Consider the following 17,354-nt stretch of genomic DNA (forward strand, 5'->3'; position numbering starts at 1 on the left):
GAAACTCAAATTATAATTCCAAATTAGAATTCTAATTTTGCGCTATGCGTGTCTTAAATTATTTATTCTTAAAGAGTTTTATTTCTTAATTTTAGAATCACATGTGAGACCACATCATAAATATTCATTTAAGTGAGTTATTAAGTACAAAAACCAAAGAGTCTAGAATAAATGAATTGTGAAAAAAAAAGTGCTTCACAATAATTAAAAAAAAATGTACAATTTACATTTTATACCTAATAATATCCTTACAATTTTTTTTTTAAATAAAAAAATATATAAAAATGACTATCAATAGTATTTAAATTATATAATGCATCTTATTGTATATCTTTAAGTTTATCCATGCATATGCATGAGTTTACAAGCTAGTTCATATATAGTGTATTATACTTGTATACATTCTCAAAACTAGTTGTAACTTACCAATCATGATAGAATCATTACTTTTCACTACCATAATTTTACACATTCTTGAACCTAAATGTAATTTATAATAGAAAATACATATAATACAAATAGTTTGGGCGGAGACACCATTTATTCATTTTTAGTTTATACTCACCCGGCCTAAAATAAATCATATTCCATAACTATATTTATATCCGTATGCTAAAGTTATATTTAAGTCCAGGTTGAAGGGTCCCATTCTAGTTCTACTTAGAGAATTGCATGTCATTTTCATAAACTTCAAGAGATAGAGATAATAAACACTCATTCTGGTCCATTTAGGTCCATTTGGTATAATTCTGTCCATTTTTATCCACTTCAATCCAATTTGGTCTATTTCGGTCCAGTTTAGTCTATCAATACAAGTCAGTCCATCAGTCCATTTGGTCCACTTCAATCTAATTTGGTTCAATTCCGGCATTTTTATCCAATTTGGTCTAGTTTGGTTCATTCAATCCATTTCAAGTTAGTATGATTTGTTGGTTATGTTATATACACTCTAAACGTCGAGACCTACAACATGACTTCATGAATTTTGTACCAAATACCTTAATTCATCAATCTTCCAACTGACCACACAATAATCATTAATTACACTTGCTTTATCCTTTGCCCCATCTATTTCAATTTTATAGATACTCATTTTTTACTGTAGAACTGTAAGTACCCAGTTTTTCATAATGTTAAATAATTAAAACTATTGTGCCTCTTGTTTACATGGGGATGTTTAGGGGTGTTCACCAAACCGCAAAAACTGCACTAAAACCACCCGCAAAATGGCATAACCACACCGCACCACAAGTAACAATGCACCGCACCGCATGGTGCGGTGCAGTTTGCAATTTTATAATAAGAAAACTGCACAAACCGCACTGCACCGCACCGCACCCTCTCTATATATTAATATGTTTATTTTTTTAATAATAATATATTATTAATAGTTTAATAACCCTAGTTTTCAAAAAAAAAAAAAAGGTTTAATAACCTTAGTAAGTGTTGATTAGGAAAGCTAACCCAAAATAAAGAAAAACTAGTTCAATAGTTTAAAAGTTGGCCCAAAATAAAGGGAAAAATTAGTCTTGGATTGGGCAGGAAAAGTCCAAAATTTGAAAAATATATCGGTTTCAAACCATTCAAACTGTATCTTATATACCGCACCGCACATGTGACCTAAAAAATGAGATGCGGTGCGGTTATGATTTTGACTAAACTCTAAACCGCACCAAACCACACCACACTGCACATGTGACCACAAAAATAAGATGTAGTGCGGTTGTGATTTTGGCTAAACCGCAAACACTCCTAGGGCTGTTTATATATATATATATATATGGAGAGAGAGAGAGAGAGAGAGAGAGAGAGATAGAGAGAGAGAGAGAGAGAGAGAGAGAGAGAGAGAGATAGAGTCTAGGTGGATTTTCTAGGAATTAAATGCATCAAGTCTAGGTGAATTTGATGGAGTTTAATTTACATAGAGTTGAGTGATCAAATGAATCAAGACCAAATTAACATTCCTTATATTGGAAAATGGAGAGACTTTATTAACTTAGGCAATGTATTTAAATTATTTCTTTACTATTAGAATTTATATTATCTTGATACTGTTACAAAAATACGGTTCTAAAGTTTACATTTGATTATTCTAAAAAAAAAAAAGGGTTTTCTTTTGGCTCGTGTAACACCAAAAATGGGGTGCTGACTTAAGTTCCCAAAATGGAGACGTAATCTTCCTAGATTGTCTTTTTTATTGTGCATGGTTGGTTCTTTTGCCTTTTTTGTTTAGCTTTAATTATTATTTTTGGAGTTTTAATTTTGTTGCCGTGTCATACACACCAATCTTATGGTNCTAATTATCAATAACGAATATTTTCCCTAATAGCTTGAAACTTCAATTTTTGTACACCCATTATCTACTTTATATAAGTCGTCAACATTAATTACCTGTAACCTCTATATAGACCACACACCAAATAATCTCCCTCTCTCTCTTAACTCTAAAATAAAAATTGAAAATAAGATTTACTTAACCATATTTCGTTTTATCCAAGATAAAGTAGACCTCTTTATTATATATATATATTATATATATAACTTGAACAATGATTTGATGCTCTATATAAAATTAACTTTGGTTAGTTTTAATTCATTAATTTATGTTTCTAATTCATCAAAATAATATTGATTTTATTAGTATTAGATAAATTTATTTAATTAATATTTAAATATAAAATATTTTATTTAATATTTATCATATTAGATCTCAAATTATATCGAGCTGAACTATATCCCTTATGTTTTAGTCTTACACAAATGATATACACATCTATTGAGAGATCTTTATGACTATCTCATAATATATTTTACCATAAGATTGGTGTGTATGACACGGCAACAAAATTAAAACTCCAAAAATAATAATTAAAGCTAAACAAAAAAGGCAAAAGAACCAACCATGCACAATAAAAAAGACAATCTAGGAGATTACGTCTCCATTTTGGGAACTTAAGTCAGCACCCCATTTTTGGTGTTACACGAGCCAAAAGAAAACCCTTTTTTTTTTTTAGAATAATCAAATGTAAACTTTAGAAACGTATTTTTGTAACAGTATCAAGATAATATAAATTCTAATAGTAAAGAAATAATTTAAATACATTGCCTAAGTTAATAAAGTCTCTCCATTTTCCAATATAAGGAATGTTAATTTGGTCTTGATTCATTTGATCACTCAACTCTATGTAAATTAAACTCCATCAAATTCACCTAGACTTGATGCATTTAATTCCTAGAAAATCCACCTAGACTCTATCTCTCTCTCTCTCTCTCTCTCTCTCTCTCTCTCTATCTCTCTCTTCTCTCTCTCTCTCTCTCTCTCCATATATATATATATATATAAACAGCCCTAGGAGTGTTTGCGGTTTAGCCAAAATCACAACCGCACTACATCTTATTTTTGTGGTCACATGTGCAGTGTGGTGTGGTTTGGTGCGGTTTAGAGTTTAGTCAAAATCATAACCGCACCGCATCTCATTTTTAGGTCACATGTGCGGTGCGGTATATAAGATACAGTTTGAATGGTTTGAAACCGATATATTTTTCAAATTTTGGACTTTTCCTGCCCAATCCAAGACTAATTTTTCCCTTTATTTTGGGCCAACTTTTAACTATTGAACTAGTTTTTCTTTATTTTGGGTTAGCTTTCCTAATCAACACTTACTAAGGTTATTAAACCTTTTTTTTTTGCCCATACTATAAATAAAATTTTGTAGCAGATATCAAACATGTTACTGGAAAGAGTAACGAATCCTTCCATGAGAGAGGTTTAACTGACTACATATGCATGCTTCAAGTGAAACCTGATATTCAAACAATTCACAAGCTAAAATACTACACAAAATAGAGAGAGATCGAGATCACAGAGACACTCACTTCTTGCGATAAGAATGGAGAGAGATCTCTCTATCTTTCTCGATCGCTCCTGCAAAAGCGTTTGGCTATGGAGTAAAGTTATAGGAAAGCAAGAAAGCTAGAGATGTACAGAGCATAGAGTACAGACTAAAGAAGAATGAAGTGGCCTTATCTTTGGGCCTATTTAAAAAGAAGAGAAACAAGGAAACGTCCCATTTAACTTTTTAATTCAAAAAAGAAAAAGAGTACAGCGGATATTTGGTACATCCACTTAACAATATATATTTTATTATTTAAAAATATATGTAAAAATATATACAAATAAAAAGGTTTATAAAAATATGTATAATATTGTTTAAAAATTGAAAAAATATATATAAATTGCCATACCAAACGAAGTCTTAATCTTTTAACTTTTTTTTTTCTCCTCCACAGTTTACGTCTTAGCTCCCAAGTCTTTCCCACGCCTTAACTCCTAAGTCTTTCTCTGCTGCTTTTTCAGATTGAAGACAATTCAATACTTACTTGAAGTCCGTAGTCACACCAACTGAGAGTCATCAGTCAATCATTCACAATGATGAGTATTTGGAAAGTCTAATCTAATTCTTTTTTGCTAAAAATATGTCAAAATATACTTATATTTTCAAAATTGTTAAAAAAAATGTAGAAAAATGTGAGATTTTAAAATGTGGTATATAAAAGCTAAAAACTAAGTTTATAAATAGATATCAAATGTAAATGTGCTAAAAAATTTAACTTTTAACAATTTAAATTGTTACTTTATCTATTTTTACATCCTACATTATTATTATTTTTGTTATGAGAATACCCTACCTACTTTATAATACACCTAGTATTAAATACTTTATTATTTTACAACTTCATTTACATATATTTTTTTAATTCTTTCCTTTACCGCTCAGGTCTCTCACAGGATAATGAGTAAAATATTAATTATAATATAGTATAAAAAAAAAATTCATTTATAACTCAAAGTTTTTAGAGAATAATACAAAATATCAAAATAACTATGAGTGATTTTAGGTATATCTATGTACCTTGTGTTGGTGCTGTGAGGGGTTTATATATGTTTCCACCCCTCCTAGCCGTTGTGGCTGTTATTGTGGTTTTAATGCCTATCTTGGTAACGCTTTATGCTCAGTAATATAGGCTTTGATGGGCCTCCAACGGTCTGTACAACTAGTCTTTTAACCGTCCGAGGCATTATTGGCTGCATTGAATGGCTTCCCTACCTTTGTCAGTGACATGGATTTATTGACGGAGATATTTGATTAGCTTGTCTGAGAAAAAGGGCTCCTCGGTCCCATCAGCTCCCCCCAGGCTCTGTGGTCGTCCCTGTGGTGACGGCCACCAAGAGGCGAAAGGTTTTTTTTTTTTTTTTTTTTTGACATGTCTCTTAGGATTTCCCTCCGCATTCACTGTGTAGTGGCGGCACTGGGTGTGTTGTGGCCACATGCATGGCCTGAGGGGTGAATTAATGCTCCACTCCGTGTGACTCTCGATTTTCCCACTGTTTTTCAGTTTTCTGTGCCTAGCTTTTTAAACTTCCTTTCTCCTATTTCCTCCTCACTTTTCACTTTCCTTTTTGCTACCATTCCTGTTTTGTGCTTTTGAGCTGCCATTGTTGTTGTGAATCTCTACGTTTTGCTCTCTCTCTCTCTTGCACTTTTGAGGTATGGCCTCTTTCTCCCGCTACTTTTCTTTTTCTTTTTTAAGTAGATAACTTTGTAGAAATTTCTGATTTTTCTTTTTCTTTTCTGTGTTTTTGGTCTTTCTAGGATTTTGCCCTTTTTTTTTTTTTTTTTTTGAGACCTATGCTTAGTAGCTCTGAGGTTAAGGCCCTTTGTCCCTCTGTCTCTTTTCTTTTCTCACATTTAGGGGGATATTTAGGTGCTTTTCCGTACCTTGAGAATTTTGTATTGGTAGTAGTTTGAGCATTGCATTGGGTGATTTGCTACCATTGCTCTGTCAGTCAATTGATTGGTTTGAGGGTTTAGTAAGGGAGCATGGAGTAATTTCAAAGGTGAGGTCAAGTGAGTTAGAGACTGGGTTATCGTCCAGTGACAAACCCGTGGAGGGGGATACCGTCGTCTCTGTCCCTCTAGAGATTATGGTTTTCCATGCCCTTGAGGAGGTGTGCAGTTTGAACGGCGAGACACTTTCTAGGTTTAAGGATAGATTCCAATTCCCATATAGGGTTAGGGTTCGTCTACCCTGTGAGGAGGAACGGGCTTGCCACTTCTTCCCTGAGGAGGTATGCTTCTACGAGGCTGCCTTCCTGTGTGGGCTTAGATTCCCCGTCCACCCATTTCAGTCCAATTCGGTCCATTTGGTCTAATTCAGTCCAATTTGATACACTTCAATCCAATTTGGTCCATTTCGGTCCAGTTCAATCTAATTCGGTACTGTTTAGTCCATTCGGTCCACTTCAATCTAATTTGGTTCAATTCAGCCATTTTTATCCAATTTTGTCTATTCAATCCATTTCAAGTTAGTATGATTTGTTGGTTATGTTATATACACTCTTAACATCAAGATCTACAACACGGCTTCGTGAATTTTGTAACAAAGAATTTAATTCATCAATCTTCCAACTGTCCGCACGATAATCATTGATTACACTTGCTTTATCCTTTGCACCATCTATTTCAATTTTATAGTTACTAATTTTTTACTGTAGAACTGTAGATACCCAATTTTTTATAATGTTGAAATAATTGAAACTACTGTGCCTCTTGTTTACATGGGGATGTTTATATATATATATATATATATATATATAGCCTGAGTATAGGTGGATTTTCTAGGAATTAAATGCATCAAGTCTAGGTGAATTTGATGGAGTTTAATTTACATAAAGTTGAGTGATCAAATGAATCAAGACCAAATTAACACTATCCCTATTGGAAAATGGAGAGACTTTATTAACTTAGGAAATGTATTTAAATTAGTTTTTTGCTAATAGAATTTATTTATATTATCTTGATATTGTTACAAAAATATGGTTCTAAAGTTTACATTTGATTATTCTAAAAACAAAAAAGTTTTGTTTGGCTCGTTAACCCCAAAAATGGGGTGCTGACTTAAGTTCCCAAAAGGGAGACGTAATCGTCCTAGATTGTCTTTTTTATTGTGGTTGGTTCTTTTGCCTTTTTTTGTTTAGTTTTAATTCTTGTTTTTGGAGTTTAATTTTGTTGCTATGTGTTACACACCAATCTCATGGTAAAATATTATGAGATAGTAATAAAGATCTCTCAAAACTAATTCAATTCTTTGGCAATCTAGCTGTAGAGAGTGAAAGATTGAAATTTAGTGTTTACACTAGCTCTTTTAAAACAATTACGTACACATCAAATAAAAGTACGTGCCTATACTATAAACAANTTTTAAGTAGATAACTTTGTAGAAATTTCTGATTTTTCTTTTTCTTTTCTGTGTTTTTGGTCTTTCTAGGATTTTGCCCTTTTTTTTTTTTTTTTTTTGAGACCTATGCTTAGTAGCTCTGAGGTTAAGGCCCTTTGTCCCTCTGTCTCTTTTCTTTTCTCACATTTAGGGGGATATTTAGGTGCTTTTCCGTACCTTGAGAATTTTGTATTGGTAGTAGTTTGAGCATTGCATTGGGTGATTTGCTACCATTGCTCTGTCAGTCAATTGATTGGTTTGAGGGTTTAGTAAGGGAGCATGGAGTAATTTCAAAGGTGAGGTCAAGTGAGTTAGAGACTGGGTTATCGTCCAGTGACAAACCCGTGGAGGGGGATACCGTCGTCTCTGTCCCTCTAGAGATTATGGTTTTCCATGCCCTTGAGGAGGTGTGCAGTTTGAACGGCGAGACACTTTCTAGGTTTAAGGATAGATTCCAATTCCCATATAGGGTTAGGGTTCGTCTACCCTGTGAGGAGGAACGGGCTTGCCACTTCTTCCCTGAGGAGGTATGCTTCTACGAGGCTGCCTTCCTGTGTGGGCTTAGATTCCCCGTCCACCCATTTCAGTCCAATTCGGTCCATTTGGTCTAATTCAGTCCAATTTGATACACTTCAATCCAATTTGGTCCATTTCGGTCCAGTTCAATCTAATTCGGTACTGTTTAGTCCATTCGGTCCACTTCAATCTAATTTGGTTCAATTCAGCCATTTTTATCCAATTTTGTCTATTCAATCCATTTCAAGTTAGTATGATTTGTTGGTTATGTTATATACACTCTTAACATCAAGATCTACAACACGGCTTCGTGAATTTTGTAACAAAGAATTTAATTCATCAATCTTCCAACTGTCCGCACGATAATCATTGATTACACTTGCTTTATCCTTTGCACCATCTATTTCAATTTTATAGTTACTAATTTTTTACTGTAGAACTGTAGATACCCAATTTTTTATAATGTTGAAATAATTGAAACTACTGTGCCTCTTGTTTACATGGGGATGTTTATATATATATATATATATATATATATAGCCTGAGTATAGGTGGATTTTCTAGGAATTAAATGCATCAAGTCTAGGTGAATTTGATGGAGTTTAATTTACATAAAGTTGAGTGATCAAATGAATCAAGACCAAATTAACACTATCCCTATTGGAAAATGGAGAGACTTTATTAACTTAGGAAATGTATTTAAATTAGTTTTTTGCTAATAGAATTTATTTATATTATCTTGATATTGTTACAAAAATATGGTTCTAAAGTTTACATTTGATTATTCTAAAAACAAAAAAGTTTTGTTTGGCTCGTTAACCCCAAAAATGGGGTGCTGACTTAAGTTCCCAAAAGGGAGACGTAATCGTCCTAGATTGTCTTTTTTATTGTGGTTGGTTCTTTTGCCTTTTTTTGTTTAGTTTTAATTCTTGTTTTTGGAGTTTAATTTTGTTGCTATGTGTTACACACCAATCTCATGGTAAAATATTATGAGATAGTAATAAAGATCTCTCAAAACTAATTCAATTCTTTGGCAATCTAGCTGTAGAGAGTGAAAGATTGAAATTTAGTGTTTACACTAGCTCTTTTAAAACAATTACGTACACATCAAATAAAAGTACGTGCCTATACTATAAACAAAATTTTGTAGCAGATATCAAACATGTTACTGGAAAGAGTAACGAACCCTTCCATGAGAGAGGTTTAACTGACTACATAATTCATGCATGCTTCAAATGAAAATTGATATGCAAAGTGAGCAACATACAGCTCTATTTTCAAACAAATACTACACAAGAGAGAGAGAGAGAGAGAGAGATGTACAGAGTACAGACTAAAGAAAACCTTAAAAGAAAAAGAAATTGAAAGATGCATAAAGGAGCCATGTTTGGGCCCATTAAAAAGAAAAGAAAAAAAGGGTGCAATCCCATTTAACTTTTTAATATAAAAAATTAGAAGGTTTAATCTTTTAATTCTTTATAATTTCTTTTTTTTACCTCTTTTTCTTAAGTCTTTCCCATGCCTTAACTCTTAAGTCTTTCTCTGCTGCTTTATCAGATTGAGGAGTAATCAATATTTACTTCAAGTCCATAGTCACATCAAGTGAGAGTCATTTATCAGTCATCCACCTAGGGCGGTAAACAAACCAAGCTGTTTATGAACAACTCGGGCTCGACTCGATAAAAAGCTCGTTTATGTTCGTTTGTTTATAAATAAGCCAAGCTTGAGCCTTAGTTTTAGGCTTGTTTGATAAACAAGCCGAGCTCAAGCAAAAAAAAAAAAAAAAAGTTCGCGAACAAGCTCGTGAACAATAGGGCTCGATACAAAACATGCCGAGTTTAGGCTTGTTTATAGCTTGTTATATTTTTACTAAATAAACTCATTATTATGACATTGCACATATATTTTGGAATGTTAATTTATAACTTGTTTATTCATATATGTTTTGGAATGTTAATTTATTTAGATTTGTGAAGATTATAGCTGCACGGATGACAAATGTGGATGTGAAAATTGTATTTTGAACAATTAATCAAGCTATAGACAATGAATGATGAATGGATGGATTTAATTATGTATATTATTTTTTTTTTTTTGTCTACTTGATTAGAAGTATGATAAAATGAGTATATATATATATATATATATTTTTTTTTTTTTGTTTACTTGATTTTTTGTGATATAAGCATTTGATAATGCAATTTTTTTGGATCCCAAACTAAAAAGTGTAACTTGAGCTCGAGTTTGAACTTGATATTAAGCTCGAGCTTGGCTTGACTAATTAATCAAGTCAAGCCAAGCCAATCTCAAACTTTTGGTTTTCTCACGAGCTCAAGTTCAAACATTGTTTTGAGGCTTGTCTCAAGCTCGAGCCAAGCTTGAGTATTTGATTTTTATTGACGAACCAAGCTCAAACACACACTACTCAGCAAAGCTTGGCTCGTTTACAACCCTATCCACCACGTTAGTTTAGGAATAGCTCATCTGACTTTTTGCTAAAAGATTTTGCTAAAAATTGGCTAAAGTATATTTGTATCTTAAAAAGTTTTTTAAAAAGTAAGATAATGTGAGAAAAAGTGAAAGGTTTTAAAAGGTTATACATAAAAACTAAAAGTTGAACTTATAAATTAATGTCAAACGTAAATGTGCTAAAAAAATTTAAGTTTTAGCAACTTAAAAGTTACTTTATCTATTTTAATACCATATATTATTTTTATTTTTATTATGAAAACACCCTACTTTATAATACACGTCTATCAAATACTCTATTATTTTACAACTTTATTTAAATATTCATTTTTTATTCTTTCTTTTACGGCTTAGGTGTTTCACCGGATAATGAGTAAAATATTAATTGTAATATAGTATAACAAATACTTTTTTTTTTCATTTATAAATCGATATCAAGTCCAAGTATTTATTAATTTATTAGTTAAGAGCTTGCACTTATCGGAGAAAATCATTCTCCACGAATATTTTCTAGGGTGGTCATTAAAAAACTTAAATTATATAAAATTTAATAAAAATAGAACTTCATATATTGACAAGAAAATACACACACACATACATACAAATACATAAAGTTTTACAATTTCCTTTTCGAATTTTCTTATTTTGAAATATTTCATGATAGTCTTATTATCAATGCTTCAAGTTACATCTTTTTCAAAATTTTTAGTTTGAAAAAAGTTTTCTTGGGCTTTTTCTTTTGTTTGTATGGACCTTTTTTTATTTAGAAACTGTTTGTTTGTAAGGACCTAATATATTGTTAATGGATCAAAGCTTAAGGAAAAGTTTGGCTACATACTAAATTGTAGCCTAAGTCTACAACTCTCACTAAACAAATTAACATTGTTACATATTTTGAAAATCTAAATGTTGAATTGCATGTTCTTTATGTTCTTAAAATACATGTCAAATTTCATATCAAATGGATGTTATTTACTATTTGATCCATAAACTTATTTTTTATGTATAATTTTAGACAACAAAAACTCGAAATTTAAAAATTTGATTGATAACATAGCTATTGATATTTGATTTTGAAATTTTACAAATATGAATGATATAAGAAGAAAATGTAATCCAATAATAGATTTGTCAAAATTCACATCCAATAAAAAAATATTGAGTGCCACAGTGCCACTAACAATAATTCCTCAAGCTTTCTCGATTTACGTGACATATATTATATTAAATCTCTCATGCATATATATATATATATATACACATATTTACCATCCAGTGACAATAATGTGCGAAAGGAAAAGAGTTTGATTTTTGGCACCCTTAGAGCAACCACATCAGTCCATCTATAGTCTTCTAAAATAAAAGAAAGTACAAATTTTACACATTTTGAGCAAAAAATCACCCACATCAGTGGGTGTAAAAATGTGTAAAGTTGTCTAAAAACTTCCATGAGCTACAGTAACCGTGTATATTTACACAGTTACTGTAGCTCGTTTATCCATTATTTTAGTATTTGTTTCTCTCTCCTCTCATATTTCGCAGGCTCACAGCTCTCTCTTTCAACCGTGTATAATCTTCTCACTCTCACCTCTCTATCGTTTCATTTCTCCCTCGGTCCACCGATCTCACCTCAGTCCACCAATCTCACCTATCTCACTCATCGCTAATACGATCTCAACAGGCAAACAATGCCGTGGCAAAGCTTAGATGGTACGATCTTACTCGCACGAGACCTAGAAACAACGTCGTGGCGAAGCTCTCAGGGACGTGATGTGTGGGTATTGATCTGTGGGGTATTGATAGGGTTGATGGTGGGTTTTGATGGGTATTGATTGGGTTGATGGTGGTTGGGATTTTGATGGGTGGGTTGAATATTTTGATCGGTGGGTTTTGATTTTGATCAACGGGTTTTGATCTTGATCAGCTTGTTTTTTCTGGTTCATTGGTGGGTTTTGATGATCTTGTCGCTGATTGGGTGGGTGATGATTTGGCTTGACTAGGTTTCGGGTTGGGTGGGTGATTAATGGGTTTGGGATTGAGTGGGTTGGTTTTTCTTGATGATGCTAGTTGGGTGGTGATGATGGTGGTGATGGTGGCTAGGTGGTGATGATGGGGGCTGGGTGTGGAGTGATCGTTGGTAGTGATGGACTATGGGTCTGTGAGAGAGAGAGGCAGTGAGGGAGTGAATAATAAAAAATTGTAAAATAATGAATATTTTATTGAATAAATGTGTAGAATAGATAAACTGATATGGGTGTTTTGTAAAAATAAGTGTGTAAAATAGAAAAAGTAGGTTTTTTCATATAAAATAGACGAGAAGTTTGCATCCACTGATGTGGATACTCTTAAAGTAGTGGATTTTTTAATGTTTCAGCTGCTAAAATGCATTTTAGCTATTTTAGAATCTTTGACGTGAGTCCTCTAAGAAAATAATAAAAGGAAAAGAAAACATTAAAGTGATAGTGAGAGAGAGATGGAGAACATGCAACAGTGCAACGCGGAAGACATATGCAGAGTTGGAAATTTGGAAAAGCAGAGAACAAACAAAGAAAAAGAAGAAGATGAGAGAAAGGGATTAGATCCTGATAATGGGGGACAAATTTCATATCAAGGTAAGAAATATACAAAGAAAAGTGTTTGTCTAATTTTGGCTGGTATGCATTTTACCTGCCGAAATTTGATATATTCTTCGATGCAGCCAAAATGAGTCGGATATAGCCGGTATTTGAACCGGCATGAAATATCAGTGTTATTTATTGATCTATCTATTGGAACGACAAATACCAGTCGCACCTTAGCAATGAAGACTTCAACTCATTTAATTACCTTAGCAACAACCACAGGAAAAAATATTGAATAAACTTAACTTTAAATTTGCACCATGTATTGCAAACACACATACACTGATATACATATTTTTAAAAGATAGTGCCGTAGTTTGTGGAAGTTAAACGTCTTCAAACCAATGCTTCTTGTATAGTTGTACTTGCAAGAGTTACAGTAAGAAGGCAGCCTCATGAACGGAACGCTGGAGAACGGGCCCAGAGTCAAGAGGAAAGGAATGTTGAGACTGACAATCAATCAAGAGGTACTGTTTCACGCAGGGTACCTCACTTAGAAAGGGAAATGGATCAAATGAGAAGGGTCATGGACGAGATGAGGGAAAACATGAGGAAAACAAACTCTGTGGAAGACTTGGTTCACAGGACTGATTCCCCCTTTGTGGCGTCCGTCAATGCTCATCCTTTACCACCTAAGTTCAAGATGCCTCCTTTAGATTCGTATGACGGGACGAGAGATCCTTTTGACCATATTGCCACCTTTAAAACTACTATGCATCTTCAAGGAGTTCCAGAGGAAATAATGTGCAGAGCTTTTCCTACTACCTTGAAAGGACCAGCACGAGTGTGGTTCAGCAAAATACCTCCTAATACAGTGGCGTCCTTTGAGGAGCTGAGCAAGTTGTTCGTCAACAATTTCATTGGAGGGCAGAGGCACAAATGTTCTTCATCCAGTTTGCTAACCATAGAGTAAGGGGAGAATGAGAGCTTGCGGTCCTTCATCACGCATTTCAATAGGGATGCCTTGGCGGTGGACGAGGTGGATGATAAACTCCTCTTGGCAGCATTTTATAACGGCGTTCATTCTGATCTATTTATCCATAAGTTATATGAGCAGGCCTCCCAAACTATGGCTGAGCTAGTTCATTTAGCCCAGAACTTCATGAATGCAGAGGATGCTATCATAGCCAAAAAGAGGAAGAGAGTTGAGAAGGTTGAAGCCAACCCACCGCGTCAGTCAGAACAAGGTCCTCGTCCCAAGAAGGGACGGACAGAAGATAAGAGGGATCGAGAAAAGAAAGCAGGCCCTTCAACACGAAATCAACAGTATACCCCCTTGAACATGCCACTTGAGCAAGTTCTTATGCAAATTAAAGACGAGCCTTCTTTGAAGTGGCCGGAGAAGATGAAGGGGGATCCCAATAAGCGCAATTGGAACAAGTATTGTCGTTTCCATAGGGATCATGGGCATGATACGGAAGAATGCTTTGATTTGAAGCAGCAAATTGAAAATCTCATCAGGCAAGGAAAGTTGAGGAATTTTCTTGGACGAGACCACAAGGATGAGAAATTGAAAGCAAAGGTAGAGGAGACGTCACGACCACTGCTTGGGGAAATAAGAATCATCCTAGGGGGAAGTCCTACAGGACAGTCGTCCAAATCAAAGAAGGCATATTTGAAAGCAGTACAGAACGTTCAACTCTCTAGACGATTACCAGGTGAAAGAACTACGAACGAGCAAACGATTACCTTCACGGACGAGGATGTAGAGAGAATCCACCACCCCCATGACGATGCTATAGTCATCACTCTCCTTATTGCTGATTACAAGACCAGAAGGGTGTTGGTAGACAACAAAAGCTCGGCTGATATTTTGTATTATCCAACCTTTTAACAAATGAGGTTAGGACGAGATCGACTACGACAAGCAAGCTCCCTTCTAGTGGGGTTCGGTGGAATGAAAATATAACCTGTGGGCAGCATTTTGTTACCAGTGACAGTGGGGGCATATCCGCAGCAAGTTACCAAGGAGGTGAACTTCCTTGTGGTTGATTGTTCGTCCTCTTACAATGCTATAATTGGGAGGCCAACTCTAAATAGGTGGAAGGCCATAACATCTACCTACCACCTGTCAGTCAAATTCCCGACGGAGCATGGGATAGGCCAAGTACAGGGAGACCAACTAACGGCAAGAGAGTGTTACCTGGCCATGTTGGTTGCGGACGAGCAAGTTCAAACAATGACTATTGAAGAAAAGAGAGTTACGGCAGAACCTGTTGAAGCGTTGGAAGATGTTCCTTTAGATGATAATAACCCGGGGAGGTGTACCAAGATTGGGGCAGATTTGGAAGCAAAAATCAAGAAGGATCTCGTTTGTTTGTTGAGAAGAAATAGGGATGTGTTTGCATAGAGTCACGAAGATATGCCGGGCATAGATCCCAGTGTCATTACCCACCGTCTGAGTGTATGCCCTTCCTTCAAACCAGTGCGACAAAAGAAGAGGGTGTTCGCCCTAGAGAGAGACAATGCTGTTAAGGAGGAAGTTCAGAAGCTGATTACGGCAAAGTTCATTCGAGAGGTATACTCTCCTGAGTGGTTGGCCAACGTAGTTATGGTCAAAAAGACGAATGGCAAATGGAGAATGTGCGTTGATTTCACTGACCTAAACAAGGCTTGCCCAAAGGATAGTTACCCGTTACCATGCATTGATCAGTTGGTAGATTCTACTACGGGCCACAAATTACTCAGTTTCTTGGACGCTTTCTCTGGGTACAATCAGATTCGCATGGACGAAGCAGACCAAGAGAAGACATCCTTTGTCACCAGTCAGGGATTATTTTGTTATGAAGTGATGCCTTTCGGTTTGAAAAATGCTGGAGCAATGTACCAATGGTTGGTCAATCATATGTTTCGTCCACAGATCGGGCGGAATATGGAAGTTTACATAGACGACATGTTGGTAAAAATTCAGGACGAAGACAGGCATCTGGACGACTTGCAGGAAACATTCAATACATTGAGGCATTATCACATGAAGTTAAACCCTAGCAAATGTGCTTTTGGGGTGTCATCAAGAAAATTCCTGGGGTTTATGGTTCTTACAGAGGAATTGAAGCAAACCCTGATAAAATCCAAGCAATATTGAATATGAAGCCTCCAAGTAGTGTTAAAGAAGTCCAATCACTTACCGGACGAGTCGCCGCCCTCAATAGATTTGTTTCCAAAGCTACTGACAAGTGCCTGCCATTTTTTAAGGTTCTTAAAAAAGCATTTGAATGGACTGATGAGTGTCAGAAAGCATTTGAAGATTTGAAGACATACCTCACCAAGGCCCCTTTGTTAAGCCCGTCCGTGCAAGGGGAAGAGTTGTATTTATATCTGGCAGTCACCCCACATGCTGTGAGTTCAGCATTAATAAGGGAGGAAGACAAGGTACAAAAGCCTGTGTACTATACCAGCAGAGCACTGAGGGGAGCAGAAGGACGATATTCGTTGATGGAGAAAATGGCTTTTGCATTGATAACAGCCTCCAGAAAGTTAAGGCATTACTTTCAGGCTCACGTCATTAATGTCATGACAGATCACCCACTCAAGAAAGCAATGAATAAACTAGAGGCTGCAGGACGTCTGATCCAATGGGCCGTCGAGCTCAGTGAGTTTGACATAAAGTATCAACCGAGGCATGCCATAAAAGCTCAAGCTCTGGCAGATTTCATTGCAGAGTTTACTTTGGATTGTGACGACGTGGGTGAGAAGGAAAGCATTAAGTGGGTAGTTTATGTGGATGGCTCGTCTACGCAACATGCAGGAGGAGTAGGTGTGGTGTTACAATCTCCAGAGGGAGACAAATTAAAACACAGGGTTCGTTTGCAGTACCAGACAACTAATAATGAAGCTGAGTATGAAGCTCTCCTCAAAGGGATAGAATTGGCCAAGTCCGTTGAAGCAGAGTCACTCCTCGTCCTGGGAGATTCTCAGCTAATCATAGGCCAAGTGAATGGCGTATTTGAAGCCAAGGAAGAGCGGATGAGGAAGTATCTAAACAGAGTGATGCACCTTGTTAAAAAGTTTGAAGAAGTGAACTTCGTTCAGATCCCAAGGGAAGAAAACATGGAAGCTGATGCTTTGGCGAAAGAAGCCTCAGCTAGTGAAGTCGTAGACGAGGTAGATGAAATTCAATATATGCCAAGTATAGACATTCTAGAAGTACAACAGGTAGAAGGCAGGACGAGTTGGATAACTCCAATTGTGTCATGCCTGAAAGACGGACGACTCCCAGAAGAGAAGGACAAAGCAAGAAAGCTAAGGGTAAGGGCAGCCAGGTACGTTCTAATGGACGAGATTCTTTATAAAAGAGGTTTTTCCCAGCCTTATCTAAGGTGTTTGGCCCCGGACGAAGCAAACTACATAATAAGGGAAATCCACGAAGGAGCGTGTGGCAATCACTCAGGAGCCAGATCACTTGTCCACAAAATCGTCTGTGCAGGGTATTATTGGCCTAGCATGCAAGCTGACGCCAGGGCCGGCTGA

General features: G+C 35.5%; 2 protein-coding genes across 2 annotated transcripts; both read left to right on the forward strand.

Annotated features, from left to right (window-relative positions):
- Window positions 1–13,953: 13,953 nt before the first annotated feature.
- On the forward strand, window positions 13,954–15,234 carry LOC136064280 (uncharacterized). The gene is made up of 2 exons (XM_065765835.1): window positions 13,954–14,699; window positions 14,805–15,234. Exons 1-2 carry the CDS (start codon window positions 13,954–13,956, stop codon window positions 15,232–15,234), a joined length of 1,176 nt encoding a protein of 391 aa, XP_065621907.1.
- Window positions 15,235–15,971: 737 nt separating this feature from the next.
- LOC136064288 (uncharacterized) lies at window positions 15,972–17,354 on the forward strand. Its single transcript, XM_065765843.1, has one exon. It carries the CDS (start codon window positions 15,972–15,974, stop codon window positions 17,352–17,354), a length of 1,383 nt encoding a protein of 460 aa, XP_065621915.1.

This window comes from Quercus suber, unplaced genomic scaffold (assembly GCF_002906115.3).
Source record: "Quercus suber isolate HL8 unplaced genomic scaffold, Cork oak 2.0 scaffold_23, whole genome shotgun sequence".
Classification (NCBI taxonomy): Eukaryota; Viridiplantae; Streptophyta; class Magnoliopsida; order Fagales; family Fagaceae; genus Quercus; species Quercus suber.